Here is a 19,664-nt window from a genome sequence, read left to right on the forward strand (position 1 = left end):
TAGAAACAAATACATTTTCTAATTTAGTTAGAAGGACAGCGTGAACAAACAGCTGCAATTTCCAATATTAATAAAAGTTTACATAACACACGCAGGAATTGCTTCTGCTCTCAATATCTGTATCCCTATATCATTATCCCAACATAATGTATTCTGTAAAAATCCAATACCTTGATTGCAATTTTACAATATACCTGGAGTTGCACAGCTGTGTATTTGCAAACAGGACACAGTTTCTGAGCATGAACGTCCTGAATAAACAAGTCTCAAGGACTCTGCTTAACAGGGCTCCCATACCAACCTTTGTAGTACAGCTAGGGTGCCAGAGTTGACGCGATGAATACCATCAAGAATAACAAGCTTCCCATCCAAGGCAGCAGTAACAAGTGGAGATGGTCTCCAAGCAGTATCTCCATTTGGAAGAGTATACCTTTGCTGCACCAAATCTCGAGCTGTCATATCCTGTGAGTAACAATCATCAAAAGAATTCATTTAAACTAGGATTGTCAAATGATTTAAAAAATTAATCACGATTAATCGCGCTGTTAAATAATAATAGACTACCATTTATGTAAAGAGTTTTGGATATTTTCTACATTTTCAAATATATTGATTTCACAGAATATAACACAGAATGTAAAGTGTACAGTGCTCACTTTATATTTATTTTTATTACAAATATTTGACTGTAAAGAACAAAATAACAGTAGTTAGTAATAGTTAGTTCACCTAACACAAGTACTGTAGTGCAATCTCTTTATCATGAAAGTTGAACTTACTGTAACATAATGTAGAATTATGTCCAAAATATAACTGCATTCAAAAACAAAAGCAATGTAAAACTTTAGAGCCTACAAGTCCACTCAGTCCTGCTTCTCGTTCAGCCAATCACTCAGACAAACAAGTTTGGTTACATTTGCAGGAGATAATGCTCCCCGCTTCTTGTTTACAATGTCACCTGAAAGTGAGAAGCAGCATTCACATGGCACTGTTGTAACTGGCATCGCAGGATATTTATGTGCCAGATGCACTAAAGATTCATATGTCCCTTCATGCTTCAACCACCATTCCAGAGGACATGCGTCATGCTGATAACAGGTTCTGCTCGATAATCGTCCAAAGCAGTGTGGACCGACGCATGTTCATTTTCATCATCTGAGTCAGATGCCATCAGCAGAAGGTAGCTTTTCTTTTTTGGTGGTTCGGGTTCTGTAGTTTCCTTATCGGAGTGTTGCTCCTTTAAAACTTCTGAAAACATGCTCTACAACTTGTCCTGCTCAGATTTTGGAAGGCACTTCAGATTCTTAAACCTTGAGTCACGTGTTGTAGCTAGCTTTAGAAATCTCACATTGGTACCTTCTTTGTGTTTTGTCAAATCTGCATTGAAAGTGTTGTTAAAAGAAACAACGCATGCTGGGTCATCATCCGAGACTGCTATAATATGAAATATATGGCAGAATGTGGGTAAAACACAGTAGGAGACATACAATTCTCCCCCAAGGAGTTCAGCCACAAATTTAATGAATGCATTATTTAGTTAATGAGCATCATCAGCATGGAAGTATGTCCTCTGGAATGTCGGCCGAAGCATGAAGGGACATATGAATGTTTAGCATATCTGGCATGGAAATACCTTGTAGTGGTGGACTTGTAGGCTCTTAAGTTTTGCATTGTTTTATTTTTGAGTGCAGTTATGTAACAAAAAATATCTACATTTGTAAGTTGCTCTTTCACCATAAAGAGATTGCACTATAGTACTTGTATTAGGTGAATTGAAAAATACTATTTCTTTTGTTTGCCATTTTTACAGTGCAAATATTTATAATAAAAAAAATATATAAAGTGAGTGCTGTCTACTTTGTATACTGTGTTGTAATAGAAATCAATATATTTGAAAATGTAGAAAAACATCCAAAAATATTTAATAAATTTAAATTGGTATTCTATTGTTTAACAGTGCGATTAAAACTGCGATTAATCGCAATTACCGGTAATTGTTTTGAGTTAATCACATGAGTTGACTGCCCTAATTTAAACTATATTATACTGATCTATCAGAGCTTGATTTCATCGGCAAGTACTGTATTTTGTTTTTTTAAGGGGCAAGTACCCAAATAGATTGAGGCAAGAAATCTTTGACCACTTTCCCACAGAACTCTAGATGTATACATACAGAGTGTTTTAAATAAAAGTTTAGTTTCTACACACATTAACATTGCCTTTTCAATACTCCAACAAAAGGGAAACTTTTAAAAGCATTTTAAATGGAATTTTTGTTGTATGCAATACATGTATTTGAGAACTACAAAGCTTTGAGTATAGAAGGGAACAGCAATTGTCACCTGGCATCAACTGAAGTCACTCAGCTGTAAGACTCTGCAGAAACTATAATTAAATCAGATACTGATTTCACTGATGTGAAACAGGTAAAAAATTCTATTAATTTCTAAGATCCAGCAAAATAAAATAACTGAGATATTTAAGGGGGGGAAGAGAGGGTAAAGCAATAGAGGGACCAGGAGCCCCCATACAAAATGGAGTAGAGTTCCATATGGACTTTCTGCATCTCAGCATAGAAGGTACTTTTGTAGACAACGCAACAGCAAATCAGAGGAGGGGCCAGCATATCAGCCACCACATATATATATTCTTTGGGTGTTCCCTCATAGGAGATGCTCCCCATTGCGAAAGAGGAAATTGCAGTGGCCACCATGTGGCCTGGAAGATGAATTCCTTCCTCCTGCACTTTCAATGCAGATGATCTAACCAGGGCATAGCCCCCTAACTTTGGTTACAGCGTGGATAAAAATCAATGATTTTTTTTTTATTTAAATTGGATGAGTTTTTTTGAGGAAAAACCTATCTAAAGATAGTTTTAATTAAGACACATGATAGCTCAAATATCTCTCATCATGGAATAGGGATTATAAATTCTAATTCTATAGTATGAGACAATATATTCATGTAATGTTTAAGGAGAGTTTTGTAAATGAGTTCCAACAGTTCATGGATTAGGACCCAATCTTATGGGGTTCCAGGGGCTTCTGTATAGATTATTTAGGTTAATCTTTCTATCTACCCAATGGGACTCAGTGTTCAGTCTAGAAGATTCCATCAGAGATGCGTAGTTTTGCAGTTCTCAAACTGTGGATTTGTGTCTCCAGAGATAACATGCTTGTTAACAGCAAAAATGTTTTAAAATAAATAAATACATAATATATAGAGGTGAGAAATAACAGACCTCAACCATATTGTCCCTCTGCAAATTTGTGTACACAGAGTCAATCCCTTACCTCTCTCTAAAAGTGCAAAGTTTCAAAGATTTGAATGAATAGAAGATTGTTGGGGGCGAAATAGATCTGGACAAGGAGAAGTCGTCTGGAGATAAATGTGAGAAGGGAGGGACAGGCAATAGAAACAAAAGTGAAACTGTTTGAGCAGCATATTCCAGAAAAGTCTTGAGGTCTGTCTGAATGTAGCTTTCATTGATTTGAGATCTACCATACCATTCTCTCACTATCAGGGAAAACCTATAATGGCAGCAGGCTGTAAAAGAGACACAGTTTGGGAATATTTTAATGAAGTTCCTCTACCTGTGGGTAAGACAGGCATGTGTGCAAAATGTAAATAGTGCAACAAAGAAATGCAAGGCCTGGTTGCCCGAATGAAACAACATCATGAGAAGTGTTCCCTCTCAGAAGGAAGCTGTGTTGAAGATGATGAAAGGAACATGTCTGAACATGCAGGATCTTCAGGTTGGTAACAACCAACAAGAATGCACTTTTATTTAGAAATCCATGATTAAATCTAGTCTTCTTGACTAGTGATTTAAATCATGATTTAAATCAAATCCACCCTGTTTGGTTGTTTGCAGTGAACAGCATTTGGCCTAAAAATCAGAGGTGGGAAAAATATTTGTTGCTGCAGTTCCAGCTTTTGCATACATTCTTCTTACAATGGTAAATACTTTGAACTTTAAACAATAACAATAGAATAAATTACATCATACAGCCTGGATCATTTCCTCTTTCTGCATTTCATTAACAGTCTTAAAGTAACAGGACAAAGTCTTGTTCCTTTGATGCTTCCACTGATATGTAACTCAAGGTTTCACCGTCAGTACCATAAAAACAACCCATCTTTTTACTGTTGTACTTATTCATCATTTTGCTTTGCTACTGAACTACTCAGTCTACACATAGAATGAGAAACATATCTTTATCAAAACAAAGGAAAACATACCAAAAATATTTCTGTGCCCTTGAACTGCCACTTATTTCAGAAATTCTCTATACATTCTGTAGTTAATAAATGCTGCACGGGAAAATGTATTATAATTCAAAATTAAATTAAATTTCACTTTATATCTGACTCCTCTTTGGGAATGAAATTAACTGTGCAACAAAGACAGATACCAATAGCCCAAATGGAAAACCTAAATTTGCTGAAGATAGAAAATCAGAAGAGCAGAATGCAATAAAGTATAATTCAGAAATAAAATCAAACTTCACATCATATTCTAAATGACTTGAATTGGATTTGATCTGGTTATGTAGAGATGAAAAACTATCTTGTTACCAATTCTCTCAATTATTCAATTTCTGTGCTGTGGTTAAAGTTATTGGTTTTTTGTCCAAAGATTTTTTTATTAATATTTATTTAGCCTTGATTACTCATTTAAATATTATACTAGTAATATATTTCATATTGTCATACTCTGAAGTTGAAAAATAACTGCATTTAAAAAAAAATTCTGTTTTGAGCCAAGTCTTTGTAAAGCCTGATTCAGTTACAAGACAGAAAGGTTATTCCTTTTCCCTTTGGACTTATGTCCCTTTGGACTCAAGCTTTCATTGTGTTTTAAGGAGGTTAATTCTTTGATTTTTTTGTTTGTTTTATTTTACACCAAATATTTCAATTTATTCTTCATACTTGCTTCCAAATAATCTAAAGCAGCGAGTCCCAAAATTTTACATAAACTGTCTTTTAATGCAGAGATTGTCTCATGGAGGCCTTCCTCTCCCATTTTGTTCTCATGTACCACCTTTTCTCCCATTTCTGATTGCATAAAATCCCTGTAACAACTACAGCAATTGCTTACATTGGAAAGTAATTTTAGGAAAGTATATAATTTATTTTTAGTTCTCTCTGAATGCACTTAAGCAACTGGAAATGAGGAGAAGCAGCAGCCTACGTACCATATGACCAGACAGCTCTTTCCTGTGGACAACAGTTTGGGAAACACTAGTCTAAATTACTTTAAAAAAAATAACAAAAACCAACATTCCTCTCCTGCAGATGTTCCAGAAAAATCTAATATTCAAATAGTAGTAGCTTTAACACAATTCTCACTTTGATTTTTTTTCAGAAAATAATTATCCTTTATAAGCATATTAATACTTTTTTTTTTAACTAAGGTGTGTCTTTCACTAAACCAGCCATTTGTTGTTATGTGATCTCAAAATTTTCTCTATTACTTCATTCCTATTTTCTTTTTGAGAAATCTTAGCAGAGTGTGAGTCCAACTTGGCATCAAAAGTAAGAAACCTAGAGTCTCTAGCCTCTGAATTGCGAAGAAAATGATCATTGTTGGCGAAGCAATGGGAACTAGCTAAGTGGGATGGCTTCTATTACCATAGTTGCTAAAGGGGAGTGAGATGTAAGGGACATAATACTTGTCATTTTCATTAGATCCTTGGGAGCCATGCAAAGGTTACTAAGTAAACACATGCTCCCCCTTCTCCCCCCCGCACCCCCTTTTTTTTGCGCGCGCTTTCTTTCTGGAGATATTTTAGGAAATAAAATATGGGAAATTTCATTTCTTCCTAAAACTTTTTCCTGAAGGCTACTTAGTTAAACCTGAAGGGGGGAAAAAATGTTATTTCTTCAGCTGAATTTACTTCATTGCATATGTCTGTGCCTATATTATTACTTGCTAAATTATAACTGACTATGAAAACACAAAAATTTATTGAATTTTAGGATTAGGATTATCATGAGAGATTTTGGCCTCTTAAAGAAGCCACAAAGACTTTTTTTCCTGACCCAAAAAGGCAAAACTAGATATGATAGAGTTATTAAACTCTATATTGCCTAGTTATTGAATAAATGCATGTAGTTAATATTTGTTCTAGTATCAGATTAAATTATTGCACATATTGATATACAATGCTAATTACTTAATATCATAAGTTTAATTTTTTGTAGAAACCAGATATTTCCTACTTTTAGTTTATAAGTTCTTAGTAATTTCCAGCAAAAACTGGATATATATTTTGGAAATGTACTTATAATTAGGCTTGGAAAGATTAGATACAATTTGTGTTTTAATGGTTCTGATCCTTTACATTAATCTTGTCTTGATTTTATGTTATTTCTATAATAAAAAACACTAGTATATATTTTAAAAATTATTTTATACAGAAAATAAATCTCTCTCTATTCTGGCAGACTATATAAATTATATATATATATACACACACACACACACACACACAGTGAATAACAAGTTTAAAAATTGTCATGTGTTTACCTTATTAATATCACTTAAATATAGCTTTATAATTCCAAAAAGTCAAAGAAATGTCTTTGCAAACTCTCTTTCCTTAGAATCTGATCTAACTTCCATTGAAATCAATGGAAAGACTCCCATTCACTTCTGTGGGAGTTGGATCAGGCCCTTTTGTGTAGGCATCACAGATACCCTTTTGAAAGTGAAAGTTTTAGCTTTCTTATTAAGTGACTGAGCTCATTTTCAGCTTTATCTGTCATGGGCTCCCAAATGGGAAGTCCTTAGCTGCCTTACTACAGATCCATACAGGCTAGAGATGGGGCCTGGAAAAATTTTTGCCTGAATCACTGGTATTTGTAGCCATATTTCTAAGTTTCCAAGACCAACTGGCTTCCTATACTGGTGAGGAATAAATACCCTGACACTGTGTACACAAATAATGAAGATTTCCCTTCGTATATAACAAGGGTCAGGGTTCATGCGTGGGTTCATTTGTCAAGCCCCAAAGAACACATATTCCCTTGTTGCCAGTTAGCTGAAATTCTCAACCTGTTCTCGTATCAAACTCTGAGCCATCCTGCAGAGAAAGAAGACCAATCCCCTGGGAAGTATATACTAGATAAGCCCATTGAAAGTGAAGAATTGTACAGGAAGGGGAAATAATGTGCACAATAACTATCTTCAGAGGAGTTTGAACCTCATCATCTAATCCTGAGGTAAATACTGGAAGAGACAAGTTGATCTATTCATCACTTAAACGTTCACATATAAATATGAATAGAACTAAACCAATAGTATTTTGTCTGAACATATGGAATGCCTTGAAGATATGGAATGCCCTGAAGATGTTGATGTGCCACAGGTTGATTTTGACTTGTGTCTCCCATGGGAATTCAAAGCAGAGCCCTTCAGATGATTCTGAATACCTTCCTTCTGAAGGAAGATATATTTTTCATATTCTTTTATTTAAGACCTATTTTTATAGACAAGAAAAAAGACAGTGCGGGGACGGGGAATCAAACCTTAACACTGAGAAATACCCCACAGCCATTTTCTATCCCCCAAAATTATGTGACAGAAAATGACAAAAGATGGTGATGAGGGAATAACTTGTCAGACTCAGAACAGACATCAGCTGTGGATTTGCAATTTTTCCAAATATGTTCCTGTCAACCTTTCTATGTTAAAGATCTAAAATTTAAGTATGGTCCGTAGGCAAGATATGCCAGATTTCAGTTTCAGACAGGGTTTGCGTGAGCTGCTTTTTCTTTTTTATAATAATATTTACTTGTTTAATGATTCTTTACTTTACCAAATGTGCTCAAATAGAGAGCTATTTGAGAATACATAGTCAGATTTCCGGATGTAATAACACATATATCCATTCTAACAGGAGTAAATAATTCTTTTTTAAATTACTGTTTGTAATTTGAGATTTGCTGGCTATCATTTAGCAATTTAAAGAGAGATTTATTATTTCTGGAAGAGCTTTTTTATCTAATATCTTTTTATTTCACTGTCATTTGAAAAGAGAATTTAAGTTAGACACTACTGAGACCTTTTCTCCCACCTCCTCCTTTCCATTCCCATGGGAGACACTTGGCAGGTCATTGGCTCTCCTCTTCACCAAGCTCAAGCAGGGCCACGATGGGGTTGGGGGCCTGTGAGCAAGAAACACACTTGGGTCCATCCACTGAGGGAGGGAAAAAACCTGCCCCCACGCTTGTTACACTGGCAGGAGTCTCTTACAACCTACCATCTGGAATCCAGCTGAAGCAACTCCCTAGCCAGAGGCTCAGGCACTCTGTACTGAAGGGAAAAAGAGAGAGAGAGAGATGCAGGGATAAAGGAAGGAGAAAAACTGAATGAAGATAAAGAGAATGAGAGAAGACAAGGAAAAGGTACTGCTGGGATTCCCAGCAAGAAGAAACAGTGGTAGATAAAAAGTAGCACCTCAGAAGCTGCGACACATGGCTACTGCAGAGGCAGAACACTTCTGGGAAGGAATATTGTGGGTGGGCCCTCCTATACTGACCAACTTTGACAGCCCTACGTAAGCTCGAAAGTTCCTCCTCACCCTCACTCCCTTCACCTCCATACAAGCTGCCACTACTGCTATCACCTGCTACCACAGCCAACTACCTCTATGTTATGAAGAGTCTTGTGATATTTGACATTCTTCTTAAAGCCCCAACTCTTTTAGACACATGATTATGAGAATCTCAGCTTCCTTAAAAAAAAAAATCTCTAGCCCTCATGGCTGCAGAAAGAAACTTGAAAACATGAATTTTAAACGCTCAAAAACCAGAAAACAAATAAAAAGTCCATCTTTTCTGTTAACATATCATGATTTTTAAGCCAATCTCATGGTTTTGGGGGGCCTGATTCATGGTTTTTGACTACTTGATGTTGCCAATACTGTCCCTGTGACAAAGAAGAGTGACTGTTGCTGGCTGCCCAGCACTCTGTTGAATGTTGGAGATGAAGGGGATGAAGATAAAAGAGAAATGACTGTCTAGGAAGCAGTACTACAGAAAGACATCTGGGGTTATAGTAGATCACAAGCTAAATATGAGTCAACAGTGTAACACTGTTGCCAAAAAAAAAAAAAGCTAACATAATTCAGGGATGTATCAGCAGGAGTGTTGTAAGCAAGACACAAGAAGTAAATCTTCCACTCTACTCCACCCTGATAAGACCTTAACTGGAGTATTGTGTCCAGTTTTGGGAAACACATTTCAGGAAAGATGTGGACAAATTGGAGCAATAGTCCAGACGAGAGCAATAAAAATGATTAAAGGTCTAGAAAACATGACTGATAAGGGAAGATTGAAAAACTTTGGTTTATTTAGTCTGGAGACAAGAAGGCCATGGGGGACATAATTTTCTAGTACATAAAAAGTTGAGTGAAAAAAATTGTTCTTTTAATCTCTGAGGATAGGACAAGAAGCAATGGGCTTAAATTGCAGCAAGTACTTGCACTAAATCCACCTTGCATTGACATAATGAGTTGCAACATCTTAGTTGCAACTCCCTTTCATGTTTGCCCTAACTAAGTCCCCAACCTGCTATAGAGAAGGCAAAATCCACCCCATACCTTGTCTTGGCCAATCGGACGGTGAGAGAAAAAGCCTTTCTCAGCCCCCCAAGAAAAGAGCAACTAATATAATGCCCGCAGCAAATCATGACAAAACCTGATATTTAACTACATCCACAGGAGGGATGGTGGGTGCTGCTTTGCATGGTCCAGGTAAAGGTGTGCTTTTCCTGCACTGGTATGGACCTGCATTGTTCCCTCCTCTCTTCTGGCCACCTGGCAGGGGGAATGGGTCAGTGTTCCCATGATGACCCGGTCTAACGCTATCGCAGCTAGTCAGTCTGGCTCTCTACCCCTGAAATTGGCCAAACACATTTTCCTGCAAGCCAGACACTGCTTAATGTGTAGTGAGATCATTGTCCCATGCCTCCTACAGTCAACCAACAAAGCCATTCATTTGTCAGCTTCTTGCAAAAATGTCTCTGTACCTCTTTCCATCCTTTCCCTGAACTGCTCTGTAAATCGTCAATCTTGTTCTCCAAATCTCTCCTCAAGACCCACCTCTGACACAACACATAGGTAATCAGTCAATTAATGATGGCTAGGCTGATGGACTGAAAGAGAGAGTGGCACTTACATTATCTATTTACAATGAAAAAATGTAAATTTCTATAAAAATTGTATATATTTGATTAATCTTTCTCTACTCCCTTCCCCCCTTTCATAAGTCACTTCTCATTTTAGATTCTAAGCTCTGAAAGTTAGGTACCATATCCTTGAATGTGTTTTTCTAGAACCCACCACAACAGAGCCCCAATCCCGACTGGGATCTGTATTATATTTAATATAAACATTAAATAACAAGAATCATGACAAAAATCAAATAGTAGTGGTTTAAAGTAAATATGTAAGACAATATGAGAAGATTATGGAATCTGAACAAAGAAACATACTCCTGGGGGAATTATATGCCAAAAAATTAAAAATTCTGTGCACAATATTTTAAAATTCTCCAAAATTCTGCATATTTTGTCAAAATAACACAATATAGTCATGCACGTTTCAATTATTTTGGTAATTTATTTCAAAACACCTGTCAGCAAGTATGTCTGTAACAATACAGACAACAAAAAAGATTCAGAAAATGTTTTTTGACAAATAGATTCCTTACTAGGCCTATTAATACAGAACTCTGAGTAATAATTCATTTAAACTACAATACATAAACGCATTTCCTACACCACTCAGAGGCAGTGCAAAGGCTTGGGAGAGTCAAGGATAATGGAGGAGCTGAGGGAGAGGGAAGTAATTGTTGGGAAGGAACTGGGGTGTGAACTTGGAGGGTTGTTGGATGTGAGTGGGAGAAGTATGGAAGTTTTGGAGGTTTTAGGGGGGAGGGGTTGTTAGGGAGCCTCCCCCATGCAGACCCTGACTGATTCCTAGCCTCTCTCATTGTCAGGCACATCTGCCCCTGTTCCCATATGTCCCTGCGCCCCTCCCCCATCCCCATGTGTCCCTGAATGCCCACTCAGCTACCCCCTCCCCCATATCCCCATAACCCCACTCCCAGTCTGTCCCCCTCCAATTAGCCCTTGTGAACCCCAGTCTGTGACCCTCCCCCCCAGCAACCCCATGAACCCCAGGCTGTGCATCCCCCCCATATCCCATGCCTCCTGAACTGGCCCTAGAAGCAGGGTGCTGTGAGGAACCCAGCTGCTTCTCTTCCCTACCTGCCGCTGGGGCTAATCCCACCCGGGTGCGGCTGTTCTCTGATCTGGTGACACAGCAGCCCCTGGTGGGCAAAACTGCAGCACCTCTCCAGCAGAATGTATTTTCTGCAGAGAAAAAAAAATTCTACCCGGGACACGAATTCTGCACGTGTAGTATCGCCAGGGCCGGCTCTAGGATTTTTGCCGCCCCAAGCAAAAACAATTTTGGCCGCCCTCCCCCATCCCCCATTTTTTTCTTACCCCACCCCCGGCCCCACCTCAACTCTGCCCCTTCCCCAAATCCCCAGCCCTGCCTCCTCTCCCCAGGCTCTCAAGCCTAGGAGGGAGGGAGGGAGGGAGGGAGGGAGGGAGGGAGGGAAAGGGAGAAGCAGCGCATGCGCAGCGGCCACTCGGGGTCTCCTCCTCCCTCCCAGGCTCTCAAACCTGGGAGGGAGGAGGAGATCCCGAGCGGCCGCGGCACGCGAATCAGCTGTTTTGCGCGCCGCGGCTGCTCGGGATCTCCCCCTCCCTCCCGGGTTTGAGAGCCTGGGAGGAAGGGTGAGCAGCGGCGTGCGAATGGCAGCAGCGGAGGTGAGTTAGGGCGGCCGGGGCACATTTTTAGGGGCGGCATGGCCCGCGCCAGAATGCCGCCCCTAAAAATGTGCTGCCCCAAGCACCAGCTTGTTTTGCTGGTGCCTAGAGCCGGCCCTGAGTATCGCAGAATTCCCCCCAAAGTATATAGAACATAAAAAGTAACACAAAAAAGAAGCTCCTCAAAACATAAAAGCAATTATGCATTTTCAGCACAATAAAGAAGCTGCCTTCCCGAATGCAAAAATGTAGATGGTGGAGAATTCCATTTCACAATTGTATAGCATACGGACAAACAAAAAAGGAAGGTGAAAAGGTCTTCCAGGGCCTCTAAATATGCCAAAACAACTGGCCACCATTTAGACCCAAAGGCAGGAAACACACTTAGGAGAACAACATCCAAAGACTAGAAAGAAAAAAACTTTTTTTTCTTACACTAAGTTATGCTAATTCACAGCACCAGCTGTCAGCTCTTTGCAACTAAGAAATATCATAATTTACTTTATTGAACAAATCTCCTTACACTCCACTAACTGAAGTTCTCTCTTCCTATCTCTACTAAGAGCGTGAAGTCAGTGGGAGCTGTGCTACTCACTTCATGGGAATTAGCATCCGGCCCTATACACATAGTAACCTACCTTAGATTTTCATACTACACTCTATATAATAATGTCTCTACGTTGTCTTGCAAATGGGAAGAGACTCTCCAGCTCAGTATTCTGACAGCAAGTGAGCCAAGTATCTCAAGAACTACTTTCCTTTCATTCTTATATTACTTTTGCTTCTTTCCTTAGATGAATGATTTTTCAAAGGCTGTACCTTACACAGAGATTCCATCTAGTTTCTTTCATCTGTAACCTATGTATTTCATGTTTCAGACCATTTGTAAGGCATATGCACCACTGTATAATTTACTTTACCTGATACAGCATGATAGGCTCTATGTTGTATCCTAACATATTGGCAAACTCCTTAGCAATAACTGTTTTGCCACAGCCCTATAAAGTAAAAAATAAAATGAAATAAAAATTAAGGAATTAGATTCAAAATATCTTGCAAGGAGGGGCAAAAAAGGAAAAGAAATTTACTGTTCTTACTTTTCCGCCTATCAAACACATATCCTTAACCATATGTGACTGCATCATTTCTGCCAACAGCTGCTTATGGCTGGAAGTCTTTATGAAAGTGTCTGATCCAGAACACAGTTTTAATGGTCTAGTCCCAGCTGGGACCTACAAGGAGACAAAAGATAAACAAGTTGTATGAAAGTGGTTTAGGCTCGGGGGCAGATTGGTTTACACTGGGTCAGTAACCCTGTAACATTTCACTGGTGACTGCATTCTTGTGCTCCAGAATCTAAATCTTAAAAAAAAAAAAAAAGTCACCTTTATGGCTTGTGGTTGAAAAAAAAATCTGCCATGAAATAGGAATCAAATGTAAATCAATGCAACGGTATTGGATTTGGTTTGCAGGCAACATGAATCAATAGTCCTGAGAGGACTCTGACTCACCTCAATAGGGTATTAACACTGAAACCCAATTACGCAGTGAGCCCTGTAATCATTTATTGCAGATTGGGGGTAAGAAAGAGGAGAAATGATCTATGGTGAAGATATGAACAATCCACTTGGAAGGAAATCTCACTCTGGTGTTATAAGTGGGCAGAGCTTTGCAGAATAGAAACATTTGTTTTTCCTCCAGTTTAACCCCTGCTTAAACTACTACATTCTGTTGCTCTTTCCCCACTCACACTGGTCACTGCTTCCCCTCAAATTCCTCCTCTATCCTTGTTCCCAAAGGGGCCATTCATTCCTCAGAGAAACTCCTCAATCAACTCTCAGTTCACCACAGTGCCTAATGAAGCTAACTATTTCCTTCAGAGCAGCTCTCCAATCAGCTTCTACCCAATTTGCTCCTGCTCTCCAACCTCCTTCTTCACCTCCATCGTACAAACTCTGAAGTCATCCCTCCCCAGTGTGACTCAGATCTCTCTCTGCCTCCTACTAACTCTCCTCTATTACATAGATACGTCAGTCTCACTGAATTCAACCCCTACTTTAAATTTAGCTCAACATGCGTTTCTTAAAAAATGCCTTATTTCTCCACCCAACAGACCATAAGCTTCACAGGAAGAAATTCAGACTAACTGTATATGATGTGATTAATATGAAGACTTTTGCTCCGTTTTCTGATTCAACATCCTGTGTTGGAATAATGTTACTAAGCACATTTTATTTGATGTGGTGGACAAAAGGAAAGAAACTACTATTGTTTTTATTTAAAGATATAGTGAAAAAATGATTCTTTCAGAAAAACGTAACTATATAGAAGATACCCCAAAAGCATCACATATGCTTTGTATTATGTTATTTCATGGCGCAACCCAAAATAAGGAATCAAGAAAGTACTTTTCCACCAACACTTTAGTAATTGATGAAATAAATAGGTCATGTTGCTGAAAAAATAACCACATAGAAAACTGCACGAGTTACCTGAAAATAAAGCCTTACTTTTCCATAATCGAATACTCTCCAGTTCATAAATGACATTTGCTAAACAATTACCATAAAAAGTGGATATTCATTGAGGCTCTCAAATTCCTTTATCAACTTTGAGCATTAAATGTAGGTGAGAGTCAACAGAAAGTAGGATAACAAATTTGCAGTAGTGATATGAAACCAAGAATATAGCTCGGGGTGGGAAAACTACAGCCTGCGGGCCGGATACGGCCTGCAAGCCATTTTAATCTAAGGCCTTGGCTACACTTACCCGCTAGTTCGGCGGCTGGCAATCAAACTTCTGGGTTCGACTTATCACGTCTAGTCTGGACGCGATAAGTCGAACCCGGAAGTGCTCGCCGTTGACTGCGGTACTCCAGCTCGGCAAGAGGAGTACCGCGGAGTCGACGGGGGAGCCTGCCTGCCGAGTGTGGACCAAGGTAAGTTCGAACTAAGGTACTTCGAACTTCAGCTACGTTATTCACGTAGCTGAAGTTGCGTACCTTAGTTCGAATTAGGGGGGTAGTGTAGACCTGGCCTAACTCTTGAGCTCCCGCTAGGGAGCAGGGTCAGGGGCCACGCCACGTGGCTCCCGGAAGCAGCCGCATGGCCCCGCTCCGGCTCCTACACTTAGGGGCAGCCAGAAGCCTCTGCTCTGCACACTGCCCCCGCCTCAAGCACTGCCCCTGCAGCTCCCATTGGCCGGTAACCTCAGCCAATGGGAGCTGCAGGGGCGGTGCCTGCAGACGGGGCAGCATGCAGAGCTACGTAGGGCCGGAGAAGGCAAATGCTGCTGCTTCCAGCAGCTTTTGAGGTAAGTGCTGCCCAGAGCCTGCACCCCTGAGCCTCTCCCCGCGCCCCAACCCCCTGCCCCAGCCCTGATCCCCCTCCTGCCCTCTGAACCCTTCGATACCAGCCCAGAGCACCCTCCTGCACCCCAAACCCCTTATACCTAGCCCCACTCCAGAGCCCGCACCCCCAGCCTGAACCCTGACCCCCCCGCACCCCACTCCCCTGCCCCAACCTAGTGTCCCCTCCCACACCCTGAACTCATTTCTAACCCCACCCCTAAGCCCACAACCCCAACCAGAGCCCACACCCCTCCCACACCCCACTCACAATTTTGTGAGCATTCGTGGCCCGCCATACAATTTCTATTCCCAGATATGGCCCTCGGGCCAAAAAGTTTGCCCACCCCGATATAGCTTGTTGAACCTGTAAATCATTACCTGGAATTTCACTTCTTTTTCAGCAATCTGGACAGTTACATCAGCCTGTAAGGTTTTGCTTCCATGTATTTGTTCCACTTTTTTAATCCTACTGGGAAGCAAAGGACTTTCTGAATCCTGGAGCTCAAAACGCTGTAAAAATTGAGAAAGTAGTAATTATTTAATATAGGGCTGTGTTTTTAAATGTTTCCACTAAAAACATGGCAGAAATTGATGCAAGACTAATTTATTCTGAAGTTCAATATCCATTTGCTGTAAGAACCTTAATACTGGAAAAGTTAAAATGGACCTTGCAAGATGCTAACATCAGTATGTATCTACTAAGTGTTCTCTATTCAACTATTAGCTTGCTGCTCCTCTTCTCAAACAAATTAAACTAAGTCATGAGATGGGACAACAGAAATCCGTGAATTCCAGATCTTTGTATAGAATTTTCTGTTATATAGATTTTAAAGTTTCTTTTCTAAATAAAAAAAATCTAGGATATTCTGATTGCAAGATAGCCCTAACGATATAACTTCCCACTGCTGACTTGTTGATTTTGAAGCCAGACAGACTGAAATAAAGCTCCAAGCCTCCAGCACTTATGTTCCCACACCATTTCTCTTTGAGGGCTATTATGACCACTTGGGTATTAGAAACATCCAGCTTAAAAAAAAAATATGCATCAAGTTAAGATGCTTATTTAGTTTAACAACCTTGTGTGTAATGAAAGTCGAGGGCTCCCAACACACAAGACACTTTTAGTATATAGCCTTTAATAGGCCAAGGAAAAAATATTGCCTTTTTGCCCATTTTACCACCACCTCTGCCCTTCATCACTCTACGCTGTATGCAGGAGTGAAAGCTAAGTAATAGAGAGCAAGGGATTTTGAGTCAGATTTTTTAAACTACGGTTTGTTTTTTTCTTAATACCTCTTTAACTGTAGTGCCTAATGAACACTTCCAAGAGAGGATATGTTCATGTGAAAGATTCAACACGCACGCGCACAAACACACACTTCAATAAAGGTGTGAGTATTCGCCACATACATCCAAAGGTTGTCTACACTTAAAATACTACAGCGACACAGCTGTGCCACTGTAAGGCTTTAATGTAGATGCTACCTATGCTGATGGGATGGATTCTCCCATCGCTGTAGTTAATCCACCTTCCCAAGAGGCAATAGCCAGGCTGACGGAATGATTCCACCGGGGACTTAGGTCAGCTTAACTAAGCCACAATGAGGTGTGGATTTTTCATACCCCTGACAGAAGTAATTAAACTGACTTAACTTCCTAATGTAGACCAGACCTAAGACTCCCCCAAAAGTCCTCCCATAAAACCTGCTATTTCGGAGGTAAAAAACAAGTAAAAACCTAACCCACACTTATTTGGGAAATGATTTTTGGTCTTTTTTCTACATAATCAAGAACCAAAAAGGACCCTAACTCATTTTTAAAAAATTGGTTCCAGAGCATCTTAAATTTGGCTGGCCATCTCGGCCATAGCCTCATGTTCCATGCAGATGAAAGGATATTCCGTAGGAACTAGGTTATGAAGGTTCAGAGTTCAAATATCATGATAAATATCTGTCTGGTAATTCAGATAATGAAGATTGCTGCTGTGATGAAAACATTTGATGCAGTGTTGTTGTAGCCATGTTGTGTAATATCTTTAATTGGACTAACTTCCATGGTGAGAGAGACAAGCTTTCGAGCTCTAGGTAAGCTAAACTCTCTCACCACTAGAAGTTGATCCAGTAAAAGGTATTACTTCACTCACTTTGTCTACCATAGCATTACAAATTAAGGTTAGAAACACAATTATTTTTTGTAACATAATCAGACACATACTTTGGCTCTTCACTCTCATAGATTCATATTCTGGACTAAAAGGCTACAAATTTTTCATGTTTAAACGTGAAGTTTTTAAAAAAACCATAAGTGTACTTTAGTGCAAAACTGCCAACAATTCTATTTTTATCTTAACAGCTGAACCAATTTCAACCATCACTAGACATTGGAAGAAGAACAGAAAAAAGCTGAGAATGTGCATTCTGAGTTTCATCTTGAACTAAGATTTTAATTGGCAAGTTAGAGACCCTGATGCAAAGTTAACTGAAGTAAACAAAAAGACTCCCATTGAGTTCAATAGACTTTGGATCAGGTCCAAAGCTATTTCCACATGCAATGCTGACAGACTCTTATAATTACAGCATCATTTCCAGGTGCAATTATAACAAGGGAAGGAAATGTTTTATTTCTTCACATTTCTCAAATACAGATTGCTATCTAATGCTCTGGGTGCCAACAGCATAAATTAAAAATAACAACATAAAGAAAGGATTGCCCATGAATATATTAAAGTTTCAATCACCAGACTCCTTAAAGTTTCAATCATTACTCAAAAAATTAATTGAAATTAAAGAGAATACTGACTATGTAACAGATAAAGCTCAAAATGGGTACACACCCCCAAATCACATTCAAGAATAAGGTAACCGACTCCTTAAGGACCTACCTATATAACATGTAAGGGGGGAAAAAAGCATTATCGTGTGTGACTTTAATCTGAGTAACAATGCTGGAGGTTAGAGCTGGTAGGGAATTTTTCAATGAAATTTCTTTTCATCAGCGAATACGTTAATAGAAACCAAAACTTTTCACAGTAAATGGTCAGTTTCAATGAATTTCTTGACTCGAAAAAATGTTGAAAATAGTTTCAGAATGTTTTGACATTTTATACATGAAAAATTCCAGTCTTCCAGTTTAAAATGAATTTCTGTATCGAAATCTAAGCTAATTAGAATAAAAAATAAAAATGGCCAAAACTGAAACATTCTGATTGATCTGAATTAATCATTTTTTTCCTGGATTTTTCAGTTCACAAAAATGTCCAAGCTTGACTTTTTGTCCCAATTAGAAACAGAAAAAAAACCATTTCCTGCCCGACTCAACTGGAAGTCTTAAGCTGCTAACAGTAAAACAACTTTGGAATTTCTAAGTAGTATAAATGACAATTACCTAACTCACAAACCATTGCATCTAATATAAAAGGAATTCTATATTAGACCTCATCTTGTCAGATAAAGAGGAAATGATCTTAGAATTAAAAGTTAATGGTTGCTTTGGTGCAAGTGATCATGATTTAACTATATTTGTTATGTGCAAACACAATAAAGTTCCAACCAGTAATATCTATACGGGGCACTTTTAAAAGGACCAGTTTCACAAAGCTGGAAAAAATTATGAGCCAAATCAGCTGGGAGAATTTAAACAGGAAAAATATAACTGTTAACTGAGAGATGTTGAAATACATTTTACGGAATACCCAAAAAAACACAGGAAGAACACTACACAGGTTAAAAACCAGACTGGCTTAGGGACGTGAAAGAAGCAATAAATAAATTTTAAAAAGTGGAAGAAAGGAGAGTTTGATAGCAATGAATATAAATTAAACCTAGAAATTGTAGAAATTGATAAAGGAAGCAAAAGGACACAAGGAAATATCTACAACTAACAGAGCTAAGGACAATAAGAAACGTTTTTTTCGTGTATCAGGGCAAAAGTACCCTAATGGTATTGATCCATTATGAGATGGAAAGGGTAAAATGGTCAATAATAATGCAGAAAAGACAAACGCGTTCAATAAATATTTCTGTTCCATATATGGGAAAAAGCCAGATGATGTATGCATATCCTATGATGAAATACTTTCCATTCCAGCATTAACTAAGCAGGATATTAAATACCCACTATTAAAAATTAAGTCATTTTAAAGTCAAGAGGTACACATTACTTATACCCAAGCGTTTTAAAAGACCTCTCCAAGGACCTCTCTGAACAGTTAATATTGATTTAAATAGATCTTGGAAAACTGGGGAAGTTCCAGATGACTGGAAAAACGTGCCAAAAAGGGCAAATGGAATGACCCAGGTAATTATAGGCCTGTCAGCCTGACACTGAACCTGGGCAAAATAGTGGAACACCTGATACAGGACTCAATTAATAAAGAATTAAAAAAGGGTAATATAATTAATGCCAACCACATGTGTTTATGGAAAATAGATCTTGTCAAACAATCTTGATACACTCTGATGAAATTAC

General features: G+C 38.8%; 1 protein-coding gene across 3 annotated transcripts in view; it reads right to left on the bottom strand.

Moving 5' to 3' along the window:
• The window catches only part of VWA8 (von Willebrand factor A domain containing 8), a 300,653-nt gene that overhangs the window by 187,948 nt on the left and 93,041 nt on the right, over nucleotides 1-19,664 (bottom strand). For all 3 annotated transcript variants that reach the window (XM_065581171.1, XM_005301483.4, XM_065581170.1), the window contains exons 10-13: nucleotides 15,576-15,707; nucleotides 12,946-13,080; nucleotides 12,769-12,846; nucleotides 302-462 (exon numbers count right to left, since the gene is read on the bottom strand). In XM_065581171.1, the coding sequence (XP_065437243.1) occupies nucleotides 302-462; nucleotides 12,769-12,846; nucleotides 12,946-13,080; nucleotides 15,576-15,707 (506 nt within the window). The remainder of the gene's footprint in view (nucleotides 1-301; nucleotides 463-12,768; nucleotides 12,847-12,945; nucleotides 13,081-15,575; nucleotides 15,708-19,664) is intronic.

The sequence above is a fragment of the Chrysemys picta genome, chromosome 1, assembly GCF_011386835.1.
Source record: "Chrysemys picta bellii isolate R12L10 chromosome 1, ASM1138683v2, whole genome shotgun sequence".
NCBI classification, from domain to species: domain Eukaryota; kingdom Metazoa; phylum Chordata; order Testudines; family Emydidae; genus Chrysemys; species Chrysemys picta.